At 39.1% G+C, this 26,792-nt stretch overlaps 1 protein-coding gene and 1 pseudogene across 1 annotated transcript; one reads left to right on the forward strand and one right to left on the reverse strand.

Moving 5' to 3' along the window:
* Positions 1 to 19,354: 19,354 nt before the first annotated feature.
* LOC105929307 lies at positions 19,355 to 20,942 on the reverse strand (annotated as a pseudogene).
* stbd1 (starch binding domain 1) lies at positions 20,852 to 26,505 on the forward strand. The gene is made up of 3 exons (XM_012867033.3): positions 20,852 to 21,260; positions 23,080 to 23,438; positions 23,557 to 26,505. The coding sequence occupies exons 1-3, from the start codon at positions 20,963 to 20,965 to the stop codon at positions 25,570 to 25,572; spliced, it is 2,673 nt and encodes an 890-aa protein (XP_012722487.2). The 5' UTR covers positions 20,852 to 20,962; the 3' UTR covers positions 25,573 to 26,505.
* The last annotated feature ends 287 nt before the right edge of the window (positions 26,506 to 26,792 follow it).

The raw sequence follows: 26,792 nt of genomic DNA on the forward strand, positions 1-26,792 counted from the left end.
TGTTCTTTCACCTAACCTCTGCTTGTCTGGTTGAATACTGGGTCCACCTGTCTCTGATTCGTGACAGGACCGAGCCTGACCCTCTGCAATGCCTCACAGTAAAGCAGCAGGTCTCTGTTATCGAAGACCAACCATTATTAATTAAATAAACTAATCTAAAAAAAACATTAACAGCCTCATATCAGAACATTAACTCACGTCGGTCAACTCTGCGGTCACATCTGAGCCTCAGCAGACTTAATACCCGCTGCAGTGAACACTAACGTTCAGAATGTATTCCCAGCGACATTCCAGACTTTTCCTTCTTGGAATAATTTTTTTTTCACTGGATCTTGGACCATTCTTCATTGTTTCGCTGGGGGATGCTAATAGCCATTAACCGCTTCCTTGTTTTATCCTCTGCTACGCATGCGCAGTGTTGTACTTCTTCTATTATTAAAAAATAAACATGAAATGCTTTATTTACTAACAAATTGAGCACAAACAAAGCATAAAAAGCCTAAATAATAACTAATACAGCAGCAGGACATTATAATCTTTCATAGAAAAATTATTTATATTATTATAATAATAATCCATCGATCCATTTTCCGACATTCTTATCCCTGCTGGGGTTACGAGGGTTGCTGGTACCTATCTCCAGCTGTCAATGGGCAAGAGGCGGGGTTATTATAATGATAATGTATAATATAAATAAAAGAAGTCAAATAACATGGCTATGTATCTTTAAAATAACGATACTGGTCAGAAGTAGAGAAGAAATTGCATGTTCATATGAATGCTGCTAACATTTTATTGTTTCAATTACAGTTTTCATCACAAGAGGTAATTTTCTACTGTTAGCCACATGGGGCTTATCACAGAATGCTTTTAAATACATCCACACCCTGCTATTTTCTCAGGTCTCAGAGGATACGTTCTCAGGCCTTTGTCCTGACTTTCTAACCTCCTCACTAGAGAAAGAGCCCAAAAACAAATCTTCGCTTGAACTAAATTTGAGCTGGAGACCTTATTGTCTCTGCTTCTGTCTTGGGTTCCTATTGTTTTATGCCCTGATGTCTGAGTTTGGTATACCAAAAATTTATGTCCTAACTCTTCAGAAAGTTTTAGCTATGGTTTTGACGACCTTGTGTTCTCTTTACTTCCACACTTTACTACATATTTATTGATTTTGGAAATGGAAGTGATGATCTATGACCTTTTCAAAGTACTAACATTCAAATTTAGATGCATTACGATTTAGAAATGTTTCACTATTTTAGCTTCATTTCAGCATTTTTTTTCATTATCATAAATCACTTTGTTCCTCTATTTCATCTCTAAAAGTGCTGTTTGTCAGCTTCTGCGGTTTCCACAGGGTATCCACATCGATCCCTTCATAAGATCTTTTTTTCCTAGTACTTTTCTTCAAATATAGTCTAAATTCTACTGAGATTACAGATTTTTGCTGGATCATGTTTCTAATGCAGACATTGTTAGTCTGTATTAAGTTGCTGGGAGTAGGACAATTTTAGGTAGACAATTAGATGTGCTGTTCAAAATATTAACCCCACATCCTAGTTACAACTTGTAATTTATAGAAAAATGAAATGCTCCCTACAAAAAAAAAGGAAATTAGTATGCCATCCACCCTGCTGAGAATATCCACACAAGCAGTTAAATTGTGGAACTGCTGGATCCCACAAAATGCAGAAATATTGTGTGTTATCTGTCACCAAGCCACCAGAAATGTCTGTGACCTATTGAAGCAATGCTTGTGACTCCCTCAGGGGAGCCATGGTACATTTTCAAAAGCATCCAAGAAGCTTTTTGGTGCTCAGCTTGGCTAAAAATATGTGCTCAGCTTATGTTTGATGGGAGTTGGGTAAAGCTCCACATCACAGATGACTCACAGGAAGCCATACGGATGAATGCGATATTGATTCCAGACCTTTTTGACTTTTTTCCACAATACATCATCATGTACAGACTTCTGCCTTTTACTACCAACAGCCACATGTGTGGATCAGCCCAAAAATTAAACAGAGGATTATTATCATTATAACAGGGTCCCTTTTTAAATTTGTCTAGAATTTGACAGCAATTAATTAATTTAAGAACTTAAAGATATATGTGTACATAAAATGGGTGGGTGGGTGGATGGATGGATGGATGGATGGATGGATGGATGGATGGATGGATGGATGGATGGATGGATGGATTGATGGTGATGTGACATAACAGTATATTCAGGAGGATGTTAAGCCTTGAGTGACAACCTTGAATTAAACTTTCAAAAAGGGAGGCGATGTTTCAACATAACCCTCACAAAATCCTCTGTGGTCCTTAAACCAACAAAAAAACACTTATAAATTGCTTGGATCTAGAACTATTTTAACCAGCCAATCAAATTGTATTCTGTGCTAGAATGGCAAAATCAAAGTTCAGACCTAAATCCACCGGAGAACCTGTGGCAAGACTAAAAACTGCTGTTCTTCATAATCTGACTGACAAACTATTTTACAGAAGACCCATGTTTCAGGGCTAAATGCAAATACATTTCACACACTCTACTTTATGGTGATCAGTTGTTTAAAATCCCAAGAAAACTCTTTGAACTTTGTGGTTGTGATGTGACAAAACTGGAAAAAGTTCAATAAGCTTGATTGCTTTCTGCGAGAGAGTGAGAACAACACCAGTGATTTCCCCTTGTTTGGAAAAAGATGCCAAAGAAAACGGGAGCATAAACTGCAGGAGTAGTAGTACATGAATTAGAGTAGATTATAAACAATTATGATTTTACCTCGCTGAACTGAACAATTCAATTTGCATGATTGAACTGACAACTTGCTGTGTACTTCACATGGTTCAGACATCACACGAAACAAGCACAAGGGATGGAAGTAAACTGCTTTGTAATGCGTGAGCGAGACGATTTTATCCTGGAGGTGAGATCCGCGTGTTAAATGTAAACATGACATGCTCATTTGCAGAATCAATGGCAAAGAAAAAAAACATATACTCATTTCAAAGATTAAAAACAAGACGGAAAGATGAAACTGAGCAGATTCCAGTGTGAAGGATCATTCTCCTCGTTTTAATAAATCTCACTAACGTCATCAATCCTCTCTCTATGAGAAAATAACTGGCTGTGGTAGGAGAGTCGTTTCTACCTTGTTTTTTCTCTCAGATCCATCTCTCTTGCTGTCAGAAGACAACCACGGCAGTGATAATATGAATGTGACGGACTGCTCCGCAGTGTCCCCATTTACCCAATGCTTGGACTTCGCAGCGATTATAGCTCCCCAAGGCTGTGTGAGATTTAGATCGGCTATGTGAATGTCATGTCAGGATTTCTCAGCAGCACGAGGAAATGAGTGACTGAGTCTGTATTTTTTTTCCGATAGACTAGTGTTTTACTGCCAGACAGAGAGGAAAAGCATCTTATACCCCACTGCTCTTGATTATAGTAACTACATTCAGTGGTGGATAAAAGGTGAACAGGTGTCTAAACGAAAAATAAACTCATGTCAGGTTTTAATTATAAAGGGAAATAAACACTCATGTTTCCATCTATATATAAATTCCCTCTCTCACATGAAACTGTAAAGATTTAGTGAAACTGATGACATCAAAACTTTACAAGTATTAAACTGATCGTACCATGATGCAGAAAGAAAAATCCAGCAGCGATCCTTGTGGAATAGGGCTCCAAGCTGACAATACACGCACACACCTCCTAATTCTGCATAGTTTGGTCGCTGAGCCTGAGGGATGTTTTGAATTATTCAGGCTGCAGTTTAGACGCAAAACACACAGAACATCTTTGCACTATGAAAGAGAAGCACTGTATTCAGCCACAAAGGGAAAGACAAGGGAGAGGAAGAAATTGTGCAAGGGCTCCTATGGTTTATAAAGAACCCCCCCCCCACCCAAAAAAAAAAAAAAGATTAAAAATAAAATAAAAAACAAGAAAAACTTCAGTATTCAGGGGAATCCCTTTCTGGATTTTGTAAGCACAATTCTTTTTAAGTGCATTCACCCAGGTTTTGAGGACAGGTCAAATTTGTAGTCCAGTATGACACACTCAGTAGTCTGCAGCAGACTTATTGACATATGTATAGTTAAATTCCACAGTTTGTGAATACCAATCCGATTGCAGATGTGATGCCCGTTGCGTTATATAACTAAGGAGGAGCTGGGAAAGCAGCACGTAAACACATGTAGTAAGGCCATGTCTAAGAGCAATGTCTGACTGGTAAAAAACATGACCGCTGGATGAAAATGAAAGCGACGTCAGACTTTCACCATAAATATTAGCAAAAGTCGACTTTTCTATTTTCTCTGGTTATGACATTTGATGTCCAACTGAAACTGTAACGCATCGTTTTTTTTCTGTCCTCATAAACACTTGACAGGGACTAACGCTGACACCGATGTTATGATTTCTGCAAATGCTGCTGGAAAAAAAAGTCAAACGAAAAGCTTTTTTTGTATTTGCCTCACATGAACACACTATTTACCCGCAGTTTGTAGGAACTGTTATGCTTTCTGTGGGGGCCACTGTTACTCAAGGTTGAAACCATACAGCCTAAACAAGCTAACCACAAATCAATTATCTGGCTGACAGAGTCCCATCAGGCATCTGCTGTCAGTTTTGGGGCAAAGTGATGTCTCATGATACAACCTTTGTCCTTGTCTGTGTCAGAGAGAGGATGCACTGCACTCTAAATTAAAAATGCCCCCCGAGAAACCTTTTAGTACAGACCAAAAAAAAAGAAAAATCCCTTCTCCAAGCTCTCAGAATGCTGATTATTATTTCAGTTGCACGGTGGATTAAAAAAATATTCTAAAAGAAACACACTGCAGTCTGTACGGTTATGTTTCAGATATCAGAAAATGATGCCCAGCCATTGTATTATGACTCACTTTACCCATGATGGTTAAAGGAGCTATAAAGGAGCTATAAGTAAGATTTTTACTGTTAAAATCAACTTAAATCATTCTCATTTGTCACCTGAGATGGAAGTAACATTTCCTATAAACAATCGATCCTCTCCATCAACAATGTCTTAGTCACGTTTTTGTCCTTTCAAACCTAGGGGTACGGTCCGGGGTCCAAAGTGTAGCCCGTGTTTACTTCCTGGTTCCTGAGCCAATAATATGAGACTTCCCAGGGTTCCCAACTTAGAGCGTAGCATTTGGTGTTTTATCTTGGCAAAAGAGAAGCAGCCTGAAAACATGGAAGCCAGTAAGAGAAGCGGACCAGAAATAGAGCAAAATACACCATCATATACCTATCCCGTGTAAGTAAAATTCCACCACAGCAACACACGGTTTAAAAACGACAGCAAACAGGCTTAATTTGGAGGCAACTGGACTTTCCTTCAATTCTTTCTGAAGACGTTCCCACACCTATCCAGGCGTCTTTGTCAATTCTGGTGGCTCGTACTGAGCAACCTGTAGTTGATGCACTGCTGATTTTAAAGACATGGAGGCCCATCCTCCTAGGCACATTCTAAGTCAGATGTCAATCAATGACCCACCTGCCATTTGCTTGAGTTGTTAGAAGCTATTGCTTGGTGCGAGAGGAGTACTTGGTCACCTGAATCATGATGAGATGCTGAGATAATCTCTTTGGAATGAATTGGAGGACCGAGCTGTAAACACTGGGGAGTTGGAAGCGCAAACCTCCACCTCTGTTTAGTGATGCCTTTTCTCTTTTGACCAAGATGGCTTTTTTTACCCCTCTTTCAAACCATCTGTTTTCCCTGTCCAAAATCTGGAAATCGCTGTCAATAAAAGAGTTCCCTTTGTTCTTGAGTTGCAAGTAGACTGTTGAATCTTGCCCCGAGATGCTGGCCCTTGTGTGCTGTGCCATGCTTTATGTAGCTGTTTTTTTTTTTGTTTTTTTTTTTCTCCAATGTTGTGTCATGTCATGCAAAGAATCATGGGATTCCTTTTAGCTCCTTGGCGCCGGTAAGGGACATTGTGTGGTTCCTAAGCTAAATGAGTACAGACTCTTTTTCCTACCTCCTTCCTCACTGACTGCACTATTTGTACAGCATTTATCATGGTGACCATTGATGCCCTTTGGCTAAAGAGTCCTCACCCAAAACATGTTTTTGGATGCAGCCTCATTCCTTGCAAGACTGTTGAAAGCCTTCACGTGAGTGGGTGTCCAGCATGTATTGCCAATAACCTGACCCAGTTTTCTTGTCTTTGGCGTTTCCTGTCTCGCCTTGCCCTCGCTCAGACACCTCATTCGGCTCTGTGTTTTTCTGGACCCGATCTGAACTGTTTTTGTACACCTCTCTAGCTCAGCCCTTCTGATCTGTCTGCCATCTTCTGCTTGTCACTCCACGTACAACACGAGCTCGACTCACGGATCTTGTCTCCTGTTCTCAGCCTTCTCTGCTTTGCTAAACTCTGTGAAGGTTCGTCTCCCTCAATGACCAGTTGGCTGCCTCTGGCTGATTCAGCCTGTCATGTCCTGCTGTGTGCTGCCTGCTATCAGCATTGCCCTTCTCCTGCACCTTTCTGGACTTTTTGCTTGCCTGCATGCTTTTGTTTATTTGTTTTAATTTTTTAATAAACCTTTTAAGTGCAACACTGTGTATGACTTGAATATTGGGCTCTCTGTAGTCCGAGCATTAAAGTCATGCCAACTTTGACAGTGTGTCTACGGCATATTATAAACCTGCCTCAGACTTTACATGTTCAGGAGAGGATGCTCTTCCAAACTGCACCCATAACAGCATCCCATATACTGTAATCTCAAAGGAAGAGTAGCAATTGTCCAGCGTGCCTTGGAAGGTTGGTGCATTAGTGTGCAGAGGTCGGAGATGGAGTTTGGAGACTGTGGGGCTGATGAGCTTTCCATTGACATCATCCATTAGCTTAATGCCTTTTTTCCACTCAGTACCCAATCCTCTCAATGCCACACTGTCTGCCTTACCCTTTCCTTTTTCACTTTCCTGTTTTGCTTAAGGATATGAAGTATATAATAATAAAAACCATTACAATATACTGGGGAGTTATTCTTCTGCAGTCAAAGAAAGGGCATTTTAGGTTTTAGGTTTAGACACTAAAATCTTTTTTTTAAACAGAGAATGGTTATTATCTGTCAGAGTTATGGAGTTTATCACCTGGCCATGTTGCCATCATACTTTCCATGTGCATTTTTAAGATATGCCTGTAAAAGTGAGTGGACTACAGTTTTTCTGTATAAATATTTTTTCAATACATTTCTGAAATTCTGTAGCTTAGGCTTTTGATTAAATTAGCAGCTTCACAGCCAACTTTTAAGAATTACTGTGCATACAGATGCTGTGTCTTAAAAAACTGATAATGTTCCCCGGTACTTTTTCAACTTTCAACTTATCACAGCCACATTAGTATGTGAAATATTATGAGATAGATGTATTCTGCATAGATAAATGGGGATATATTTATGTATGTAGATTCATAAAGCTGATAGAGGCCAAAGGTGGAACCAGATCATTGTTTTTCAAGTCTTAAAGTGTAACTCACCCCAAAATAAACAGTTTTACAGTAAAACTGTATAAACTGGGCCTAAGGGAGCTACTTTAATGTTACTGTGGAATTTTGTTTCATAAACTTATTTAGTTCTGCAATATTTGGCTTAAAATCATCTTAGTGCTTTCCTCTTAGGGTTGAACGGTGGCTATTGGAGTTAATTTTGTCTATTGGTTCAAATTGTACATATTTCCATCATCCTAGCCTTGCGTTTAAGTATAAAAACATATCAGTCAGACACATGACCCCGTGGTGAATCAGTCTCAGGAGTTGGAATAACCAGCATATTAAGCATTTGTTGCTGCTTTGAATGTTAGCCCATATTAGCAATAACGCTGCTAAAATCCCTTTACCACTCAAAAAATGGTAGCCATTCTGTCTTCCACTGCCTCAGCAGCGCTGACTTCAGGCATCCCTGAATCAGCGCCTTGAGCCAACTGCTCAAATTGATAACGCTCTGCCCCGCTCGGCTCCGCAAAGCCTCCAGTGTTGAGGGAGGTGAAAAATCTTCCACCTCTAAAGACTGATCCATGGCAAAACCACCAGCGTTGCCCTGGTCACTCCGCGTTTCAACATCACTTTCCCTCATGCTGACCACAGCCCCGGCCCCCACTTAACACCCCTACCGGTGTGCAAGTTTGCATTTACATTGGGGTGAGATACAAAAAAATAATACCTGAATTTTTTTCAGGTAGTATCATTAGAAATGTTTGGCGGCAATAATTTAATCTTTAGGTTAATGCTTTGTCTGGTTAGATGTGTAAAACAGTCGGTCTCTGAGAAATAACTAACTGCACGCTACACTACCAAATCCATAATGCTTTTAAGTTCATTAGCAATAACATGACAGAAGTGAGTCGTTGCTACCATTTTTTTTTTAATCAGGCATATTACTACATAAAACTATAGGGATATATGGGGGAAGAAAGCACATCTATGTTTAGGGACAAAAATGATCTAAAAGCTAAATATTTTAAGAACATCTTAGTTGAAAATGTATTTGTGATGTAATGCATATAAAAGACATAGCAAGGCTAGGAAAAAAATATGCCTCAAAAACTTCACAAATCAAAAGAAAAAAAAAACAAAATAGACTTAAAATACAAAATGTGAATGAGATCACATACATAAATTATAACATCTAAAGCTTGAAATACAAATAATAATTTGTCTCTGATTTGTTAATCAATTATTAATAAATCTTCTGTTTTTTCATTTTGTTGCATTTGAATGACACATTAATTAATTTATTAGACTAATTAACTTATCAAGTTATTCATTTCATTCTGTATATACTCTTAATTATGGCAGGATTGGTCGTCCATAATCTAATTCATAGATTTCACTTCTAAATTTGTCCTCTGCTCTTTTTTATATACATTGTGTGCAGCTTCTTTAGAGTTAAGCAGGTTCTTACTTATATCTTCTATAACAGAGACACAAATAAGAGCCTAAGTTATTTATTTGGAATTCCACTCTTTTCATAGATTATGACACTCTGAGAGTCTTCACATGTGCTCCATCTTAAGCAGCATATGCTTCACAGATGCTGATGCAGCTGCGTGGTCAGCTCTTGGTGCTTCATATTATAAATATGCAAATATGGGATGGATTGTCATGCAAGAGACTTCCCTAAGATACAATTCTCTGTATATTCCTGCTGTGGCACCGAATCAAGGTAAACAACCATACATATTTTTTGTTAGTATGTTTTATTTTATTTTAATCCCACTGGTTGCCATAAACTGTGTTTGAAAGTCTATGTTTTGTCCTGAATGAAATAAATCTGAAGCTTAAATTATTTATGCTGACATGCTGCGAAGACAACAATCATGCAAGTGTGTGAATAAAGGCTGGGTTTACGACCCAATTATGACAACAAGTGAAGACATGCTACAAACTGTACATACAAGAAAAAACAAACAAAAAAAAAACCTTGAATATACTCCATTGCTCCTGGACTGGACTAGTGTTGTATCACTAGTGTTGCTGCCATTTGCATTGCTGCTGACTTTGGAGCAATCACTTCTCGTGTTTTAGCGTGTAACTAAATTGGACAGTTGATTGCATCATGTCGTTAACTTTGAAGCAATCCCTCATACTGGCGACGGCGGAAAGGAGAGCTCACCTTTAAAACAAAGAAACATCCAGCAGAACCTGGCTCAATGCAAATGGCCATCTGCTGCGACCCACTGGAGGTTTGAGGAGACAGAGCAGACCCAGTAAATATTGGAGCATGGTCTGTGACATGGAACTGCTTTAGTAATTTCAATGACCATTTCTGAACCAACAAATATGTTTTAACAGACTTATTAGAGATATCTTAGAGATATGCTAAATCTGCTCAAGGCCACAGGCATCTGGACTGTGCGGTATTGCTGAATCTTGACTAGGAAGGCTGGGAGAATTAACATCCCCCACCCCTCAGAGAAGAGGAGATAACAGCTGAGGCCAATTTTTCAGATTACCTAGCAGCTGGGCAATTGGGAAGATGCTAAATAAACCCAGAGTTTTGCTTTCCCATTACTTTCATTTCCAGTCTGTGTTCGTGTTTTTGTGGAGTGTGAGCTTATTTATTTCACAGGTGTTGATGCCGTGTTAGTTGCAAAACAAGGTAGCTTTTACTTTAATTACTGTTATTTAACACCAATTTACTGTTCAAAGCCACATGTGATACAAGTAAACTTCACAGGATCCACAGCTTCCACAAAAAATTGACATTTAGGAGATTGTGCAACAAACATTCTCAATATATAACACTGCATAGTGCATACAATAATTTGTAAGTCATGTAAATGCAGAAAATTATTTCAAAAAATTATTTGCCCAAAGTCAGATACTTTTGAGTCAAATAATTGTACATTTTACTTAAAAAATGTCTACATGCATGCTTACAGCATATCTTGCTTTAGGAAGAGGAAGGGAGTTTTATCAAGGCACTTAGCAAAAAAGTCCAGTTCTTATCTAGTTACATAGAAACCTATATAATATTGTATATAGTATTTGAAGCCATCAGGACTGTCCAGACTAATATTTTTCTTTTGAGAGAATAAAAACTGCTTCCACCTTTCAATGTCACGTGTTTGGTACTCCCTTGCAAATCCGAAAGGGTGGGGTTTTCAGCATCTGAGAAGAAATATCCTTTGAAGGCAATCTGCTTGCTCTTTAAGCAATGTTCCTCCTGGTTCCATCTTATGGTTATTGGGTTGCATCAGGACAGGTCGTGAGTTCAGGTGAAAATGTGCCTGTGTCTTCACAAGCAAACTGCTACATCCTCCAGATCAGTGCAGATGAAACATCTTTGGTCTAACAATTGACTTTTTGTCTTAACCCCCACAAGATCAAACGGACTGCCTTACTGCATCTAACCTATGCCGCGGTGGAAGATTACGAGAGGCCTTACTTTTGCCCCTCTAATATTCTGCCACATTCAAAGAGTTTTAAATTAATTTGTTTTTATATTATTTTGACTTTATTGTGACTTTTCAGTGTCGAGGCCGTCACTCAGCATAGCTGCTTTATTTCGTCTTCCAGCCCTTAGTGTTTCACAAGTGTCTTATGTGCCTTATTGAAATTGCTGAGCCCTAGGATGGCAATATCTATAACTTTTACTCGCTATTCAGCTTTTCTGCCACCACAATGTCCGGTTGATTAGCCGTCACCTTTTCAACAGTCTGGATCTGGGTGTCCCACAGGATCTTAATTCAAGTCGTGGTGGTGGTCTAGCTGTTGGACCTCCAATCCATACTCAGCATAGATGTACACAAATCCAGCCACGTATGACATTTCACGTACACTTTGCCTGTTAACAGATATAAACCAGAGGATTATATGTTGAACTGCTTCACCTGCATTTGTGCAGAGCAAGAATCTCGAGTCCTGTGTTGTGTGGCCTTTATTTCCTTTTGAGTGTCTGGTCCCATGGTGCCATAATTGGTGCCTCTGATCTGTCCTTCAGTGCAGCCCTCTTTGATCTTTGGTAGGACTTCTCAATGACAGATATATCCTTACCCTCGTGGTTATGGTTCCTGTGATTTTAATCAGACTTTCTTCCTCTGTGGTGGCTTTGACACTTTGGTCAGACCTATATATAATGGTGTATATTATATTATGGGGCTTTGAAAGTAATTGTATTTTTTTCTAAGGCCTATCAAATATTGAATAAATATCAGATTTAGATTTAAGATTTTTTTTAAAGATTTTTTAAGATTTTTTTTTTTTTCAAATAAGGGGGAGATGGAGAGCCAATATAGTGTGCGGTGTTGTAAATAATAATTTCAGCAACATCTTGTCTTCAGCCTGCAGTCAGTCTGCCTGCCACTAAGCTCCTCTCTCAGTTTTCTTTTTTCATTGCAAGCTTTATGATTTGTCACGACAGGAGGAGCACAGGTGTAACAAACAGCATTAACAATGGATCACTTCTGTGGCCCAGGAAACCCTGGGCATGGTGACAGGGACGCGGCGTGCTCAGTGCCAGAAGCGTTTCATGGAACCGAGCCTCGTCAAATGTGCTTGATGAGCTGTCCTCTGTCAAAAAGATCAATTTCAGATCCTGCCATAACCCTTGTTTTATCCCAATCCAACAAGCCAATTTCCACCTTCTGTCCTTATTACCTAAACTCTCCATTGTCCCTAGTTCAGTAATCGACCGTCTGGAAGTGGAAGCTCTTTGACGTTGTCATTTGATATATTTGCCTTTCATTTTACGTGTTCTGCCCTTTGAATCCTTTATCAACTCATCTGTGCTTATCTGGATCTAGTAGCATGTTTTCACTGCACTGTTAAGTGTCTTTTTTTTCATAATTTTAATTTTGCCTTTACACTAAACAGTGTAGAAATAAACAGCCCAATTAAAGTCTGGAATCTATCCTCTTCCTGTTTTAATCAAAAGTTGTTGTTTTGTTTTGTTATTACTAATATTGCATTTTAAAACCCTTTGTGGGGAAAACTCTATTGTGGTTTTCTAGTTTACTTTGATAACAGTTGGGAAGATTAGTTGCTTCATGGACAGTTTATCCCAATTAAATTGCGGGCAGCTTTCACCGACATTCTAGCTTGGCTATATTTGAGCATTTCTCACAGCCCCGAAGGAAAAGAAGCAAGCAGCGAAGTCGATGTATTGCAGGCGTGATAAGTAACAAGCTTTCTGAATCATCTGCATCCAAGTATTTGGCTCCGTGTTATAATGGAAGTACTACAAGAAGAAAAACTCTCCTGCAAATATAGCGGCCTACGACAATATCAATACCCCTAAAACCTTTTTTTTTATATATATTGGCCACATCACCACAACAAAGTAAAATGTATTTCATTGGGATTATGCATGGCATATCAACAGAAAGTAGAATATCATTGTAAAGAAGAAGGCAATCGAGACAATGTTTTAAATTGTTCTGATGCACCTCAATAATCCTGATGGAAAAAATAAGAAAAATAAAATAAATTGGCTCTGGAATCTGAAAGGGATCTTTTTAGTTCAAACGTTTCGTTTCTTCTCCAAGAGACTTCCTCAGTCTCTGGAGCTGAAGGTAAACTCAGCAGCCCCTTTGCATAGTGGATCAACAAGTTCAAGTGCGCCGATCAAAACTGGTTGTTCACATCCAAAGGAGAACCAACAGGTTACCAATCGATTGTTTGGGCTCTGATGGCCACTTGTTATCCCCAGAGGGCTGAGTCATGCTCACAACAACAGGAGTGTTGATCCACTATGAGACACTGCTTATACGGCTGAGTTTACCTACATGTTTAGATGTATGTTTAATGGTTATATTTTGAAAAGAATAAAAAAAATCTAAAAAGTGCGGTGTGCATTTACATCCACCCACCCTGAGTTGATACGCTGTAGAACCACTTTTTGCTGCGATTATAGCTGAAAGTCTTTGGTAGTATAACCAGTGTGGGTCGTTGACTTTGCAGCGATCCAACAAGGTTGAACAGGGATGTAGGAGTGGTGGGAAAAAAAGCTCCCCTTTAAGGCTCCGGCAGGCAACTTTTGTATATATTTTTTACGTATTTGTTAAAACTGTGACTATGTCCTGACATTAGAATATAAGAATGACAATCTGTGGAAAAAAATAATCTCCTCTGTCTCCTCCAAATGGTCCTACTACCCATCCATCCACCCATCCATCCATCCATCCATCCATCCATCCATCCATCCATCCATTTTCTAACGCGTCTATCCCTGTTGGGGTCGCGAGGGGCGCTGGTGCCTGTCTCCAGCTGTCAAAGGGCGAGAGGCGGGATACACCCTGGACAGATCGCCAGTCTATCGCAGGCATCCTACTACCATTTTGCAGAAATACAGAAACAACAATTCAGAGCCAGGAGGAATGTCTGGCTCTGATTAGGCGGTGGCCGTGTCAATCCCTTTTGGGGTGAAGCAGTGGAGGGAGGGCTATGGCAGCAGAGAGCAAGGATGAGGGACCTTTAAGGTGTGCTTCTTCAAATTTTCCGGTGAAATCCACAGTTTTCTCAAAGCTACCGCTTTAACAGGAAGAAACATCTTTGACCTGACTTGTGATTGTCCTGTCCTCAGATCCTCCGACCTGAGCTGTGGATCTCTACAGTTTGCCCCGTGAAAGGATCATACACTGCCATAGTTTTTTGGTGTGGCTGATGCAGTCAGTTCACCAATGTCTCATTAAGATATAGACTAAAACTGACCTTGAAAAGATTTATGCAAAGATTTAAACAATTTACTGTTCTGACCAAGACTTCTTGAAATATACTTTTAAGGTAACAATAGACTCAATCACATAACCTTTCATTTCTACAGAATATGCCGTTTGGTTTGTCCCTATGCAACGAGCATTATGATTTTATGATTAAAAAAATTACTAAAATTAGACTACATATGAATACATGTCAAAACAGTGTCTGAGGGCAGGTCTCATAGCTTAAAGTGATACATTGGCTCCAGACTGATATACCTAACAGGCATTTTATGAATTATCTGTTCCCTGGAAAAGTAAGCACGGTGTTTTGATGATTCTATTTTTCCTAAAGGCTGTGTATTGTAGACATGGCAAAAACACTTTCTTTTGTGTGCTTCTGGGAGCTGAGTCACTGTGCAAGAGTGTGCAACAGAGTGATGAAGAGTTGGTGTGAAGAGCCCGAGAGACAGACATGATTATGCACCTCTGACCAGCTAAACACGCAACCAACAAGAAGCAAGAAGGAGAACTGAACCATCCACGTCTGGATCAGCTTGGTTGAAATCCAGCAGTGTTATTTTTATGAAACAGAACATGCTTTAGTCTTTCAGCAAGATGGTTTTATTTTATTTCTTTATTATGGCTAATGTCGGTCCTGAGCTCCAAGAGAGGAGCTGCCAAGCATCCAACAGCCTGACGCCCGTGGCAATGCCTGGTTTGGTTCTCTGGAAAGCGGACAGGTTCTGGCCCACCTGGAGATGGGCTCTATCCCCTCCTGCGCCTTTCTGAAACGCGACCTCCAGGCATTTCTCTGCTGGGGTTCCTCTCATCAATTATTCTGCACCTTCCCAACAGATTCCAGACAGGCGATTAAAAACTCTGAATTATCTGTGGAGACTGTCAGTTTCCCATTTCAGTGAGAGACCATTTGATAAAGGTAAACCTTGGTCATCTAAGCAAATCTGAATGTTCCTTCTCAAACTCGTGTAAGATTCCCTTTAAAAAGTTAGATCATGTTTGTCTTGTTGGTTTATCAATCAGTATATTAAAAGGATTTCTGACCGAAAAGATACAACATCCTCATTCAATTTACAACCTAGTTTTTTTTTTTATTGAGTATATTTTCATAATATATTAATTCCTTTTATGCCTTTTTTATTTCAGGCTCTCTGAAAAAAACAAAAAAACAATTTACCCATTCAAGAGATAGAAAGATATTTAATGATTCTAGATTGATAGCAGACATATTTACTCACTAAGATTAATATGGTTTGAATACATGCTGATGCTACAAATGCATTGTGTGTAAGGTTTTGTAGTGAGAAATAGATTTACATATTACTATTAAAGTACTCTAATGCTGTCTGACATACCCATAGTGCCTTTCCTGAACAGCTTATTTATGCAAAGATTAAATTATTTGCAGACAGATTACATGGACTGATTTGGTAGCTTTTGAATAGAAATTGGTTTCAATGGATTTTAGTTAGTATCAGAGTAAAGGGGAAGAATAGAAATATAGACTAAAATATTCTGATTTTTATTTGTTAAAACATTGGAGATCATTTATAATTTTTGCCCCCATTTACCGCCATGCTCCGTTATGACAGAGTATTAAAGCCAGGCTAGAGAATATATATTTTTTTAAATACGAGAGTAAAGTTGTAACATTATGAGAATAAAGTTATACTATTACGAAAATAAAGTTGTAACATTATGAGAATAAAGTCCTAATATTACGAGAATAAAGTCCTTAAACAATGCATTAATGGTCGTAATGTGACAAAATTATGAACAGACACATGTACATGTGTCTGTGCTTTACACAGCTATTCACTGTGATCGTGTCTAAACAGTTGCCTCCTAGAAGAAACCTATTTACTAGAGATGCTCATTTACTTTTGGTTAATTACAGAAAACCCAAAGGGAATGTGTAATAACTTCAAAAGGGTTTATTTGCTCTCAGGCGATTTAATTTGATTCAGTTTAGGAAGCTCATGTTTTGGAACCATTACTCTAAGAGAACGAAAAAAATACCATCAAGTATCTGTTATGCGATTTTTCTTTTCGTCTTCCTTTCTCTCTTTTCTCGCCATCTGCTAATGCACCAGCTGCTTTGGTCTTCAGTTCCGTGACCTTTAAAAAAATAGGGTGCGGAGATGAGAAAAGCTGTCCTCCCACACGCAAGGGGATCCTCGTTGGCCTTTAAAAGCTGTTAGCAGTCGTTTTCCTCATTCACACAAACACCGCTTGATAAGAACAACATCAGATTTTAGATAAAACCTCTTTTTTTTCACATCTGAGTCGCCCGTAAACACGAACTGCAGCATATCCACAGAACTCTACTCCATGTCAGGGTTGATACTGCTTCTTCTGTTCATGATGATCTTTCTGCTGAATTCATTCTAAGATAAACTGTTGCTGAACATGCCACGCTCGGTTCTATGTGTGCACTACTATTGTTAAACATACTCACCCATTTCAATAAAAAAAAAAGGAAAAGGAAAAAAAACAGGTATAAAGGCCCCAGAACAAGTTGTTTTAACCAAATAGTCAACATATCTCTGCTTACCGTTTTAGATAGCAATACTGTCATTCTTCCAAGTAAAGATAACATTATTGCCAGCTGATATTGAAATTAAAGATATATACACTAACATTATTACTAGTGTGAATTAGATTTTAATACATCTATAATTCAAATTGTAAGTGTAATAAATAGTTTTTGCATATGGGAGAATGTTAAGAAAGTTTAGGCGGTCATTTAACTGGATGTGTTTCCAAGATATCAATTAACTAATTAATTAATCTAAGATAAACATTCAATTTTATACAGTATATGCAGCATTAAATATCCATTTATTCATCCATCTATTTTTTATTTTACATTTTATTCATCATTCTTCCTATGATAAATTAAATCACTTTTACTGTTCAGTCGTGTTTGATTTTCACCTGCAGATATACAGACGTACAATTATGATATCAAGAGTTGGCATCGTAAAGATATGAAAGCGCATTCTCATGAGAAGAAACTCATTTTAGATCTCTACAACTTCATAAAAAGCAATTATACTAGAATTGCAGATGCCTGCAGTCACAATATCACCAACATAAACTACATTTTAGGGCACCTAGAGTTTCAATTGTACTAGTTCCACATAAGATAGGAATAAAAACGCTCCTGGATTGATATGAATACCGTTACAGAAACCCTCAGTCACATTATTACTAGCACAAATAGATATCTATATATATGTGTAAATCCTTTTCTACTGGTAAGAATAAGGTATATAAAAGTTCATAAAATTTGACAAGGTTGTTTGCGTTGTTTAACAGTCATACTGCATAAGCATTCCATGCAATCCATACATCAATTCTCATATAAATATTGAGCCTTTTAGATCTCCATATTCAATATGATGCATCTGCTTCAAGGTTTGATGTGTCTTGCATTAGAAGATGGTATTCCACATATTTTGGTAGTAACGAGGGTTCCTTTGAGCTGCTATCCATCTGCTACTGACCTCTGACCTCTGACAGCAAGGTGTTTCCACCCTCACGGCTGCCCCTTTTGGACCAGTGTCTAAAAACCTGAAGGAAGAATCTATCTATCTATCTATCTATCTATCTATCTATCTATCTATCTATCTATCTATCTATCTATCTATCTATCTATCTATCTATCTATCTATCTATCTATCTATCTATCTATCTATCTATCTATCTAGCTATCTATCTATCTATCTATCAGAACATTTTAACATTTGGCAGCTTCTTTGGTTTGGATTTGCACAAACATGTCTGCTAATGTGAAGCTCATTTAGGAAGCCTCTTTTAAAAAATGACTGGCAAAGTGTTTTGAGGTAAAGGAAAAAATTATTGCAAGAAAAAATGCCGGTTTCACTTCTGCTTTTTTTTCCCTCATCTCAGCCTAAACATCTAAAATCTTTCCACAGCCATACCTGGTTTTATTTTGCTTGCAGATATCAATAAATCATTGGATTCGGGAAACTGTCCTATTGATTTCATGTAACTACTTATAAGTTAATTAAAAAAAAAACAATGTGGTCAGAGTTATTCTGTGTGACACCTTACCTTCACTTTCTGTTTTTTTGTCGGACTGTCAGAGGCTCTGGTAACTGACTGACTCTTGATTCAGTCTCATATGTTCTCTCACATCCACAGGTCACAAATTATGTTTGTATTTAATAAATACAGTTTTCTTGCTGTGGTTTGTCAGGTCAGCGTGACTGTGGTCCACCACCTCGAGCACTGACAATTTGTTACTGCCATCTTGTGGAGAGACAAAATAACTCCATCTGGCCAAGGTGCTTTTAGGTATCTTTGTTTTCAACAACGTATCTCAAAATCTGAGCTACATCATTGAAATCAAGGGCCTTAAATGATCTGTAATGGCTCATTCTCAACAGTCCTATTAAATTCCAGTCATCTTACTGACTGTGATAGCCATTCAAAATTCCTGATGCATTTTCTTAACCAAAATGGCCCTTATTTGTGTTGCCCGTGTTTCAAGTTAGGTGGAACTCCATGTTCACTAAGGTTAGAATATGCATTCCAATTAGCCTCATTTGTCATACTGAAAGTACCATTTGAAAATAATAAGATTCAGGAAGACATTAAACATACCTAAGGCCACATTTCTTTGTTAAAAGGCTTTTTTTTATTGGTTTGATTTAAAATTCTAAACTTAAATGTCATGTTTTCATTAGCTGTAAGCAGAAAATCACCGCAATTAATGGAAAAAAGAGGTTGAAAGTAATTTTCTTCTGCCTGTGTGTAATATCTGCATAGATTTTTTTTAGTCAGTGAATTGAGTTACTAACATAAATAACCTGATGAGTAATATTCTAATTTATTGACCATGGTAGTACAGTTTAGTTGTACAACTTTTTTTTAACCATGTAACTTAAAATATTCAAAATCTTTGGCCAGACACCTTCTTTTAGGATGGAAACGTAGGATTCACCACAAATCTCAGACACTAAGATGGACTTCAGTTTAACAGTAACAAGCTCATTCATTTATTCCGATTAGTCAATTTTTTTATTATAAAGTGTGTAACTTTAACTGAAACAAATGCAACTTTGTATTCTTGCTTTTTATTCTTAACAGATCTTTTTTTTTTTTTTTTTTGTAGGGGCCACAATGTGGCACTGTTGCCTTGCAGCAACAAGGTCCTGAGCTGAACCCCAGGCTTGGTCTTTTTGAATGGAGCATGCATGTTCTCCCCATGTGTGGGTCTTCTCCAGATACTCTGACTTCCTCATGATTTAATAAAGTTTATTTTTACATTTTTTGAGTATTTGTGAGTATTCTGTGCAGTATCGTCCGCTATTACAACCCTAATTCAGACTTTTCTCAAACATTAAACAGAAATCTTGCTATTTCAGAGCTAAAAGGTTGTCTCTTCATTTCATGATTCACCTTTGACCTGTTGCTCAAATGTTATATATTTTATAGCTTAACTGTTTTATTTGCACATCTTCATGTATTATTTCACAGTAAAAAAAAAAAAAATCTTGATCGTCAGCTCTCTCTCAGCCGCCTCAACACCAGCAACTTTGGCTGCCTGGATGTGGAGCTTTCCATCTGGAGAAAGGCTGCAACTGACATCTTCATGGTTCACCCCTTCAGGCAGATCAAACTCCTGTCTGAACTCCTGCAGTCTGTAAGAGTAGGAGCCTTTGCCGTCCTCTTCTTTTTTCTCTGTCTTGCCGCTGACTCTCAGCTTCCTGCCCACCTGCCTGACTGACAGCTCTTCTGGAGCAAAGCCTTGAGTGTCCAAGGTTAGGCCAAAGTGCTCTCCCTCTTTGTCCAGCTGGTAGGAGACTGGCTGCAGAGCCACGCTGCTCCTCAAAGGCTCTGTGTCCTCCAGGATCTGGCTTTGAAGTTTGTCCATCAGCTGAAGACTGCTGCGCAGCTCTTGTAGGTTTCTTTGCAGGAGATCCTGCTAGTGGAACAGAGGCCTGACCTCTGGCCACAGGCAGCAGTCAGGCCTCCCAAAGGGCCATCTGGAATCCACGAGAGAAAATTAGGTTTCTTCTGTTTTGTATTGAGCCTTCAGGCGTCTCTTCACTCCTTTATTGCTTTTGTTGCTTCCTATCAGTCAGTGGGACTGTCCCGACTGGAGATGCTCAGGGAATCTCCGGTAATTACCACACATCTACACTAGGGAGAGCTGTTTTACAGGCGCGATGATATCACTTTTCCTGACTAATGCATTTAAACGACTATTGATGGACAACGGATACGCAGAAGGATATTTGTAATTAATTAATTCTAATGGGAAAATGTTTGTTTCTTCCAAGCTGAATTCAAAATCTGATATTTTATCTACAATCACTCACTTTATTATTTATTATCTCCTAATATAAACTTCACGTCATCTAATTAAATCAGCCGCGACTTGATAACATTAAACTGTTTCTCAAATTCTGAAACAAAAAGCCTGTTTGTTTGTTTGTTTTGTTTTGCTTTCCGACAAGACCCAACGTAATCAATGAGGCCCAATAGTCAATCACATCAGCCAGTGGAGGGTTTCCAAATACACGTTCTGTCCTCAATTCATCAATGAAATCAGCGTCCCGTGACTGAGTTCAGCCAATGAGCTGCTCGCACCTGCAGCCACTCAGAGCTCTTTAGGAGCAATTAGGGCCCGCCAGCCAGTGACGGCTGGGGCAGGCAGGAGTCAGGGTCCGCGGTAGTCTGCAGCGAGGGCAACTCATACGCACCGGCAGCTTTCATCGTGGCATCAGCTTTGACCGATGCAACTTAAAAACAACAACCCGGTGGCGATGGAAAAACGCACGGATCTGGCTTCGCTGTTCTGCATGATCGGCCGTCACGGTCCCGCCGTGGCCGTGGCCGTGATTGCCATGGTGTCCGTGGTGGCAGGTTTCATCATCTACCGGAGCGTGAAAGGCAAGCGGAGGAAGGCCGAGGCTGGAGCCGGAGACGTGGGCAGCAGCAGCAGCCCCGCAGCGAGGCAGGACGCGTCGCTGCCGCAGCTGGAGAAGGAGCCGAGTCCGGAGTGTGACGCACGCAGCCCGGTGGAATCAACAGGTAAGAGCCGCTGTCAGGGGAGGAAACTGTTGCCTTTTAAAAATGTCAAAACTACTTATATTTGTTTTACATTGTCCTTTTTTTAACTTGATGGATTCAATTACGTCGTGCGAATAAAGAATGTTCCGAGGATCTGCTCTTAAAAAGTTATTGAGAAACAAGTGAGATGATTTCTAGCCTTTTTCCTAAAATCTAATCTGTCAAACGGGTTGGTGACATGTAAGAATATATATATATATATATATATATATATATATATATATATATATATATATATATATATATATATATATATATATATATATATATATATATAAAATTTAAAAAAAAAAAAAAAAAAAAAAAACTGGGCACCCTATGTTCATACATGTTCTGATCCCATTTGCAAGAGTCCTGTTTATACTTTTATCAATATCTCTTCTGAACAGTTACTGTTAAGGCTCTCGTTTCAAAGTTGTGGTGGGGAAAAAAAAAGTTCTCAATGTTATATTTACAACATTGAGTGACCCCCCCTCCATTATTTCAAAGCCATACACTTTACCATTGTAATACAACTGAACTTATTCAGTCCAAATTGCAGATCATGCTAAATACATTTGTTAAACCTGCTAATGCAGAATTTATATTTTATATTCATGTACAGAATTGATCCATTTCTGGCAACCAACTGCTGTGTTTTTGTTTAAAATTTACATCCCGTTGAGTAATTTGTGTTTGGTGTATATTCCCTAGTGTTTTATTTATTTATTTTTTTAAATGGTTATCTGACTAAGTTAAAGCTGAACATTAGGAAATGTACTTTTCTCGGCCATGAGTTTCAGTGTGGTATTTTTTTTTCATTAAATATAGTAACTTTAAGAAAAGGATGGCACCATACATTTTAGAGTTATTACCTCAAACTAAAGTGAGCATTTGTAAAATATTTTTCATGCATTGTATGTAAAGTATTCCAATGCATCTTCTATTAAAGCCAAAACAGATACAATGACTATCTTACTATTTTATACACATGAAAACTAACCCCAGGACCAATGTGACAACCATCCTGGACTGAGCTCTGTGCTAACAATTTCAGCTTGCTGCGTTTGCTCACGTTATCTTTTCTGTTGAATACAAAAGCAAACAACAAAATTACCTTGACCCCTTAACTTTACAGAATACCAACTTGCATCAAAGCTGGTTTTAGAGAACTACCTTTGCAAAATGAACACAGGGGCAAATGTCTTGCATAATCAGGCTTCAATATTTGATTAAAAATTATCCCAATATGGTGCTTCTTTCTTGAATGCAGACCTATTTTTTTTTTTTTTTTTTTGATCCTGAAAACTGCACTCATGCAGAATAAGGAAGTGCTAAATTCATAGAAACTGAAATGAGAATTGCAAATGGAAAAGGTTTGGCCCCACCAATGGAGCTTTCCTGTCATGGTTAACTAGAGGTTTACCACAGAGGCTTCATTTAACAGGTTGGGTAAGTACAATCTATCAATTGGTCTGTCAGGTTGTTGACCTTTTTCTAAAAGGTATAAAGAGGATAAACTTTTTAACTGACCACTAGCCATTTTGTTAAATTAACAAGTTATGCATTTCACTTTTCAAGATAGATTCTGAAAATCTGGCGCAATTACAGTAATAGTACTCTTGAGTTCTGACTGTCATATTTGTAAAAAAAAAAAAGAGACTTCAATTCACATAAAAGCTTTTTTTTTAAGATTTTACTGAACATATGATTCAAAAGTGAAAATGTAACTTTTGGGGCTGTCAAGTTTTAGGAATGTAATTCAATTAAACCCAATTCTACTGATAAAATTGTCTTGTAGATGTGGGTGAAGCCGTACCAAAAGCCCGAGTTGCAGGTGGAACTCGGAGTCGACGTAGGCAGAGGAACGGCTGTGGCGCCGCTGAGAAGAAAACTCTGCCTTCCAGTCCACCTAAAAGAGAAGTGGAACCAGAGAAACTGTGCAATGCCTCACATGTGGAGGAGACTTCCGGTATTCCCCTCAATGTTGAGGGTGACGTTAAAACCCTGCAAGATGACGGCAGTGAGGCGAAGGCTTTGGAGTTTCAGCAAGATTACTTTAGTAGCCCTCACACTCCACATTCAAACAGTGCAGAGGGAGGCTGTAGCAGCTGCTTCGAGCCTGTAGAGGTTCACGAGAGTCTTGGAAATGAAGAGAAGGTGAGCAGCCATTAAAGAAAATGACAATACCCTTGATTGACCTGCTGGTGGGGAAATGTTAATGCCACTCTGCTGTGTAGTCTACAAATTGACCTCAGTGCTTGCTCTTTCTGTCCAGGTACAAACATCACTGGAGGATGAGGTGCCCCGTCAGGAGGAAGGAAATCCATGCAGTTTGAACAGCCCGGTTTGCCATGATGAAAATGCTCCAGTGGGTTTAAATGGAGATGAAAAACCAAATGATCAGGTGGCCTCAGACTCCATCAGCACAGAGGGTTACTTTGAAAAGCCTACCCTTCACAAGCATGAGTCCCTTCTGTCTACTGAAAAAGAGCGTGAAAGTTCAGTCCTCGACACCTCTGGCTTCAGTCAGTCAAACACTGCAAACCTAGCCACTGAAAATATTCCACTGCATAACCCTGCATGTGACCAACCTTTGACTGTGACAAGCCCAACAATGCCAGCCAGTGACGGTGCAGATGAACAGAGTCCAAATGGGGAAGAGACTGAACACAAGAACAGTCTCGGTGAGATATTGGTTAACTGTGCTGTGCTGCAGTCTAGCAAAGAGCTGGAACTTGAGCAAGATGCTTCTACTTGTAGTAAGGAGAACATTGAGGATGTCAAATATTCATTTGGTGAAACACAGGAAACCTCAGCTCTGGTGTCCAGTCCTGTCATACCATGTTCAAGTTTGTCAGTAAAGCCTGAAACTATCCAGGAAGATCAGGTCCTGCCTTCAGCTGGTCTAAATCAAGAACTCAAAATTGAAGATGACATCACTAATGAATTGGTCAATAAAAGTGCTGCCCCGATTGATCTTGCATGTCCTGAGAGTGAAACTGTTCCCGAAATTCTGATTCCTAAAGAAAATGCAAAAATACTTCTGTCTTCAGGTGACAGGGAGCCCAATGCCGTTGGAAGTGAGGCAAGCTCTGATGCATCAGCGTCTACAGAGATGTCTCTTCCTGATGACTCTTCCTTCCAGAATCAAAGTGAGCAATTGCAAAATGCAGAAAATCGTGAGGTCCCCAATGCTTCTGCCCCAGTCATGGCTGAGAGCATAGAACCTGAGATTGGTAAAGACCAGCTGTTACATGAAAATCAAAGCAAGTTGACTTGGTGCCTCCCTGACGTCGGTGAAGAGAGTGGAATTTCAAGCATGACTGTCAGCCCAGATCTTCCTGAAGATGGCGAGTGTTCTTTTACTCATGAGAACGTGCTCCTCACTGGGGTGGATGATCATCCACAGTCTGAAGACCAGGCTGAACTTCAAACCGCAATGGGTGAATCGCCATCTGTCATTGTTGAAGACCCAGCAGATGCAACACTCGACTCTTCTAATGATGCACAACACCACAGTGTTATTAATGAAGCCAATGCTTTGTGTACCGTCCATGAGACTTTGCATCATGGGATTGAATGTTTCAACACAGCAGGCCAACTCTCAAAAGCTGCACCCACTGACATATGTGCAAGTGAAGACCTGGGAAAGATGGAATCAAAAATTGTTATAAAAGGTAAACTGGAGGAGGAAAGCAAGGAAGCGGACACAACTACAGAAATCAATATTATGGAGGCAACAATGGACCACAATGAATGGATCACAGATGGTACTGATCAAGACCATCCATGGGTGAAGCCATCTATTGCTTCGGTTCCCCAAATCAATCCAGTGTCTCCAGAAGAATGTATCCAATCCTCCTTTCCTGTCAACACTACTTGCAGAAATGCTGATGTACCACCTGTCAATGAGGATGAACAACTCAACACAGTTCCTTCTACTGACGAACCCACAGAAACTGGCAAAAGGGTCCTGGCGGTCCAGCCTATGCCCCAAAATGTCAGTGTGACCTTCCGGATCCACTATCTCACGCACTCTCCATACCAGAAGGTGGCAATCACAGGAAACCGTTGGGAGCTAGGGAACTGGAAGGACTTTATTCCCCTGGAAAAGGCAAAAGATGGGCTTTGGGCCACTGTGGTCAGCCTTCCTGCAGAGCGGCATGTGGAGTGGAAGTTTGTGGTTATGGACAGGGGAGAAGTGTGTCGCTGGGAGGAGTGTGGGAATCGCTTCTTGGATACAGGCAATGGAGAGAACCTTCTTGTGCACAAATGCTGGGGTTTGTTGTAAGAGGTGTTCAGACGAAGGCTAAAGAGACAAGTGCAGACTAGATGGGTTGATAAGCTTATTGACTGGACCAGGTAAATTCAATTCATTTACTCATTGATTCTGAAATTCTATCGAACATTGGCTTTTTTTTTTTTTTTTTTTTTTTGAGTAACATTTACTGATATCTGGGCCAGACGTGGTTCTAAGATTTACCTAGATGGCTTGTAAGCATTATTTCAAAATTAAGTTGGTGTATTTTAGGGCTGAATCATTTATTCTCACACGTTTTCAATGGATTGAGTTGCATTAGGTTACACTTATACCATGGGGAGGATTATAGCTGTATGGTCAAGATTACAGAATGTTGGCTATATAACCACTTTTTTTTAATTATCATGATACATTCTGGGTTTGTCCTCTTTTGGTAAATGGTACATTTCAACCATATTAAGCCCATGTTAAGTGTTTAAACAAACTCCTGAACCCCTTCTGAAAGGACATGTTTTAGAATTATGTACAATAACAATGGTGGGTTTGGCTTGTCTAAACTGGTCAGCTGTGGTGATATCTACAATTATGCAAACTGTACTTCTAGTGTCTTGGAAGTGCTTTTAGCTTCAGTATGCTTTCTACATGCTGTATAAATACTTGTGGTGAGAATAAATGCACATAGTTCACTTTCACAACAGCAATAATTGTTCTGTATGCTGCGACTGGTGTTTAATTCAGGTACAATGTGTTTACCACTGAACTTCAGAGGTGCAACTGCTTTTTATTTAATGGGATCTTGTGCATGCACAGCTATCCCTTGTTCTATTGGTGTGCCTTTATTTTTTTGTTTTTTAAATTCTATGTAAAGGAAAATGTCATTACAACTTTAATGATTTGGTGTTACAGTTGTCTGTCTAAGAATTAATGTATTTGAAATTAAATAAAACTAATATTTTAAATGTTTTTTTGCATGTTGTTACTAACTCTTGAAAGGGAAGAGTAATGTTTAAGTAAATAACTTATCTAAATAGAACCTGTGGTTTTAAAATTTAGTTTCATCCTGTAAAGCTATTCAAGTGCCAACATGAGACAACCGATCTGGATTTCAGGAAATGATTAACAAATGTCAAAACGGATTAATGCAGGCCCAAACATTCTAAGGTGACGCACCAAGAAAACATCTAATATTACTCAAACCTAAGGACATGACCCTGTCCTTGTTTTGAGTCCAGCTGGCTCAGGGCAAGCTC

Source organism: Fundulus heteroclitus, chromosome 8, assembly GCF_011125445.2.
Source record: "Fundulus heteroclitus isolate FHET01 chromosome 8, MU-UCD_Fhet_4.1, whole genome shotgun sequence".
NCBI lineage: Eukaryota > Metazoa > Chordata > Actinopteri > Cyprinodontiformes > Fundulidae > Fundulus > Fundulus heteroclitus.

Excerpts from the sequence above, each read along its gene's own strand:
- stbd1 (XM_012867033.3), top strand. The coding sequence starts at position 20,963 with ATGCAACTTAAAAACAACAACCCGGTGGCGATGGAAAAACGCACGGAT. Across the intron at positions 21,261-23,079 it reads CAGCCCGGTGGAATCAACAG|ATGTGGGTGAAGCCGTACCA; the intron begins GTAAGAGCCGCT and ends ATTGTCTTGTAG. Across the intron at positions 23,439-23,556 it reads GTCTTGGAAATGAAGAGAAG|GTACAAACATCACTGGAGGA; the intron begins GTGAGCAGCCAT and ends CTTTCTGTCCAG.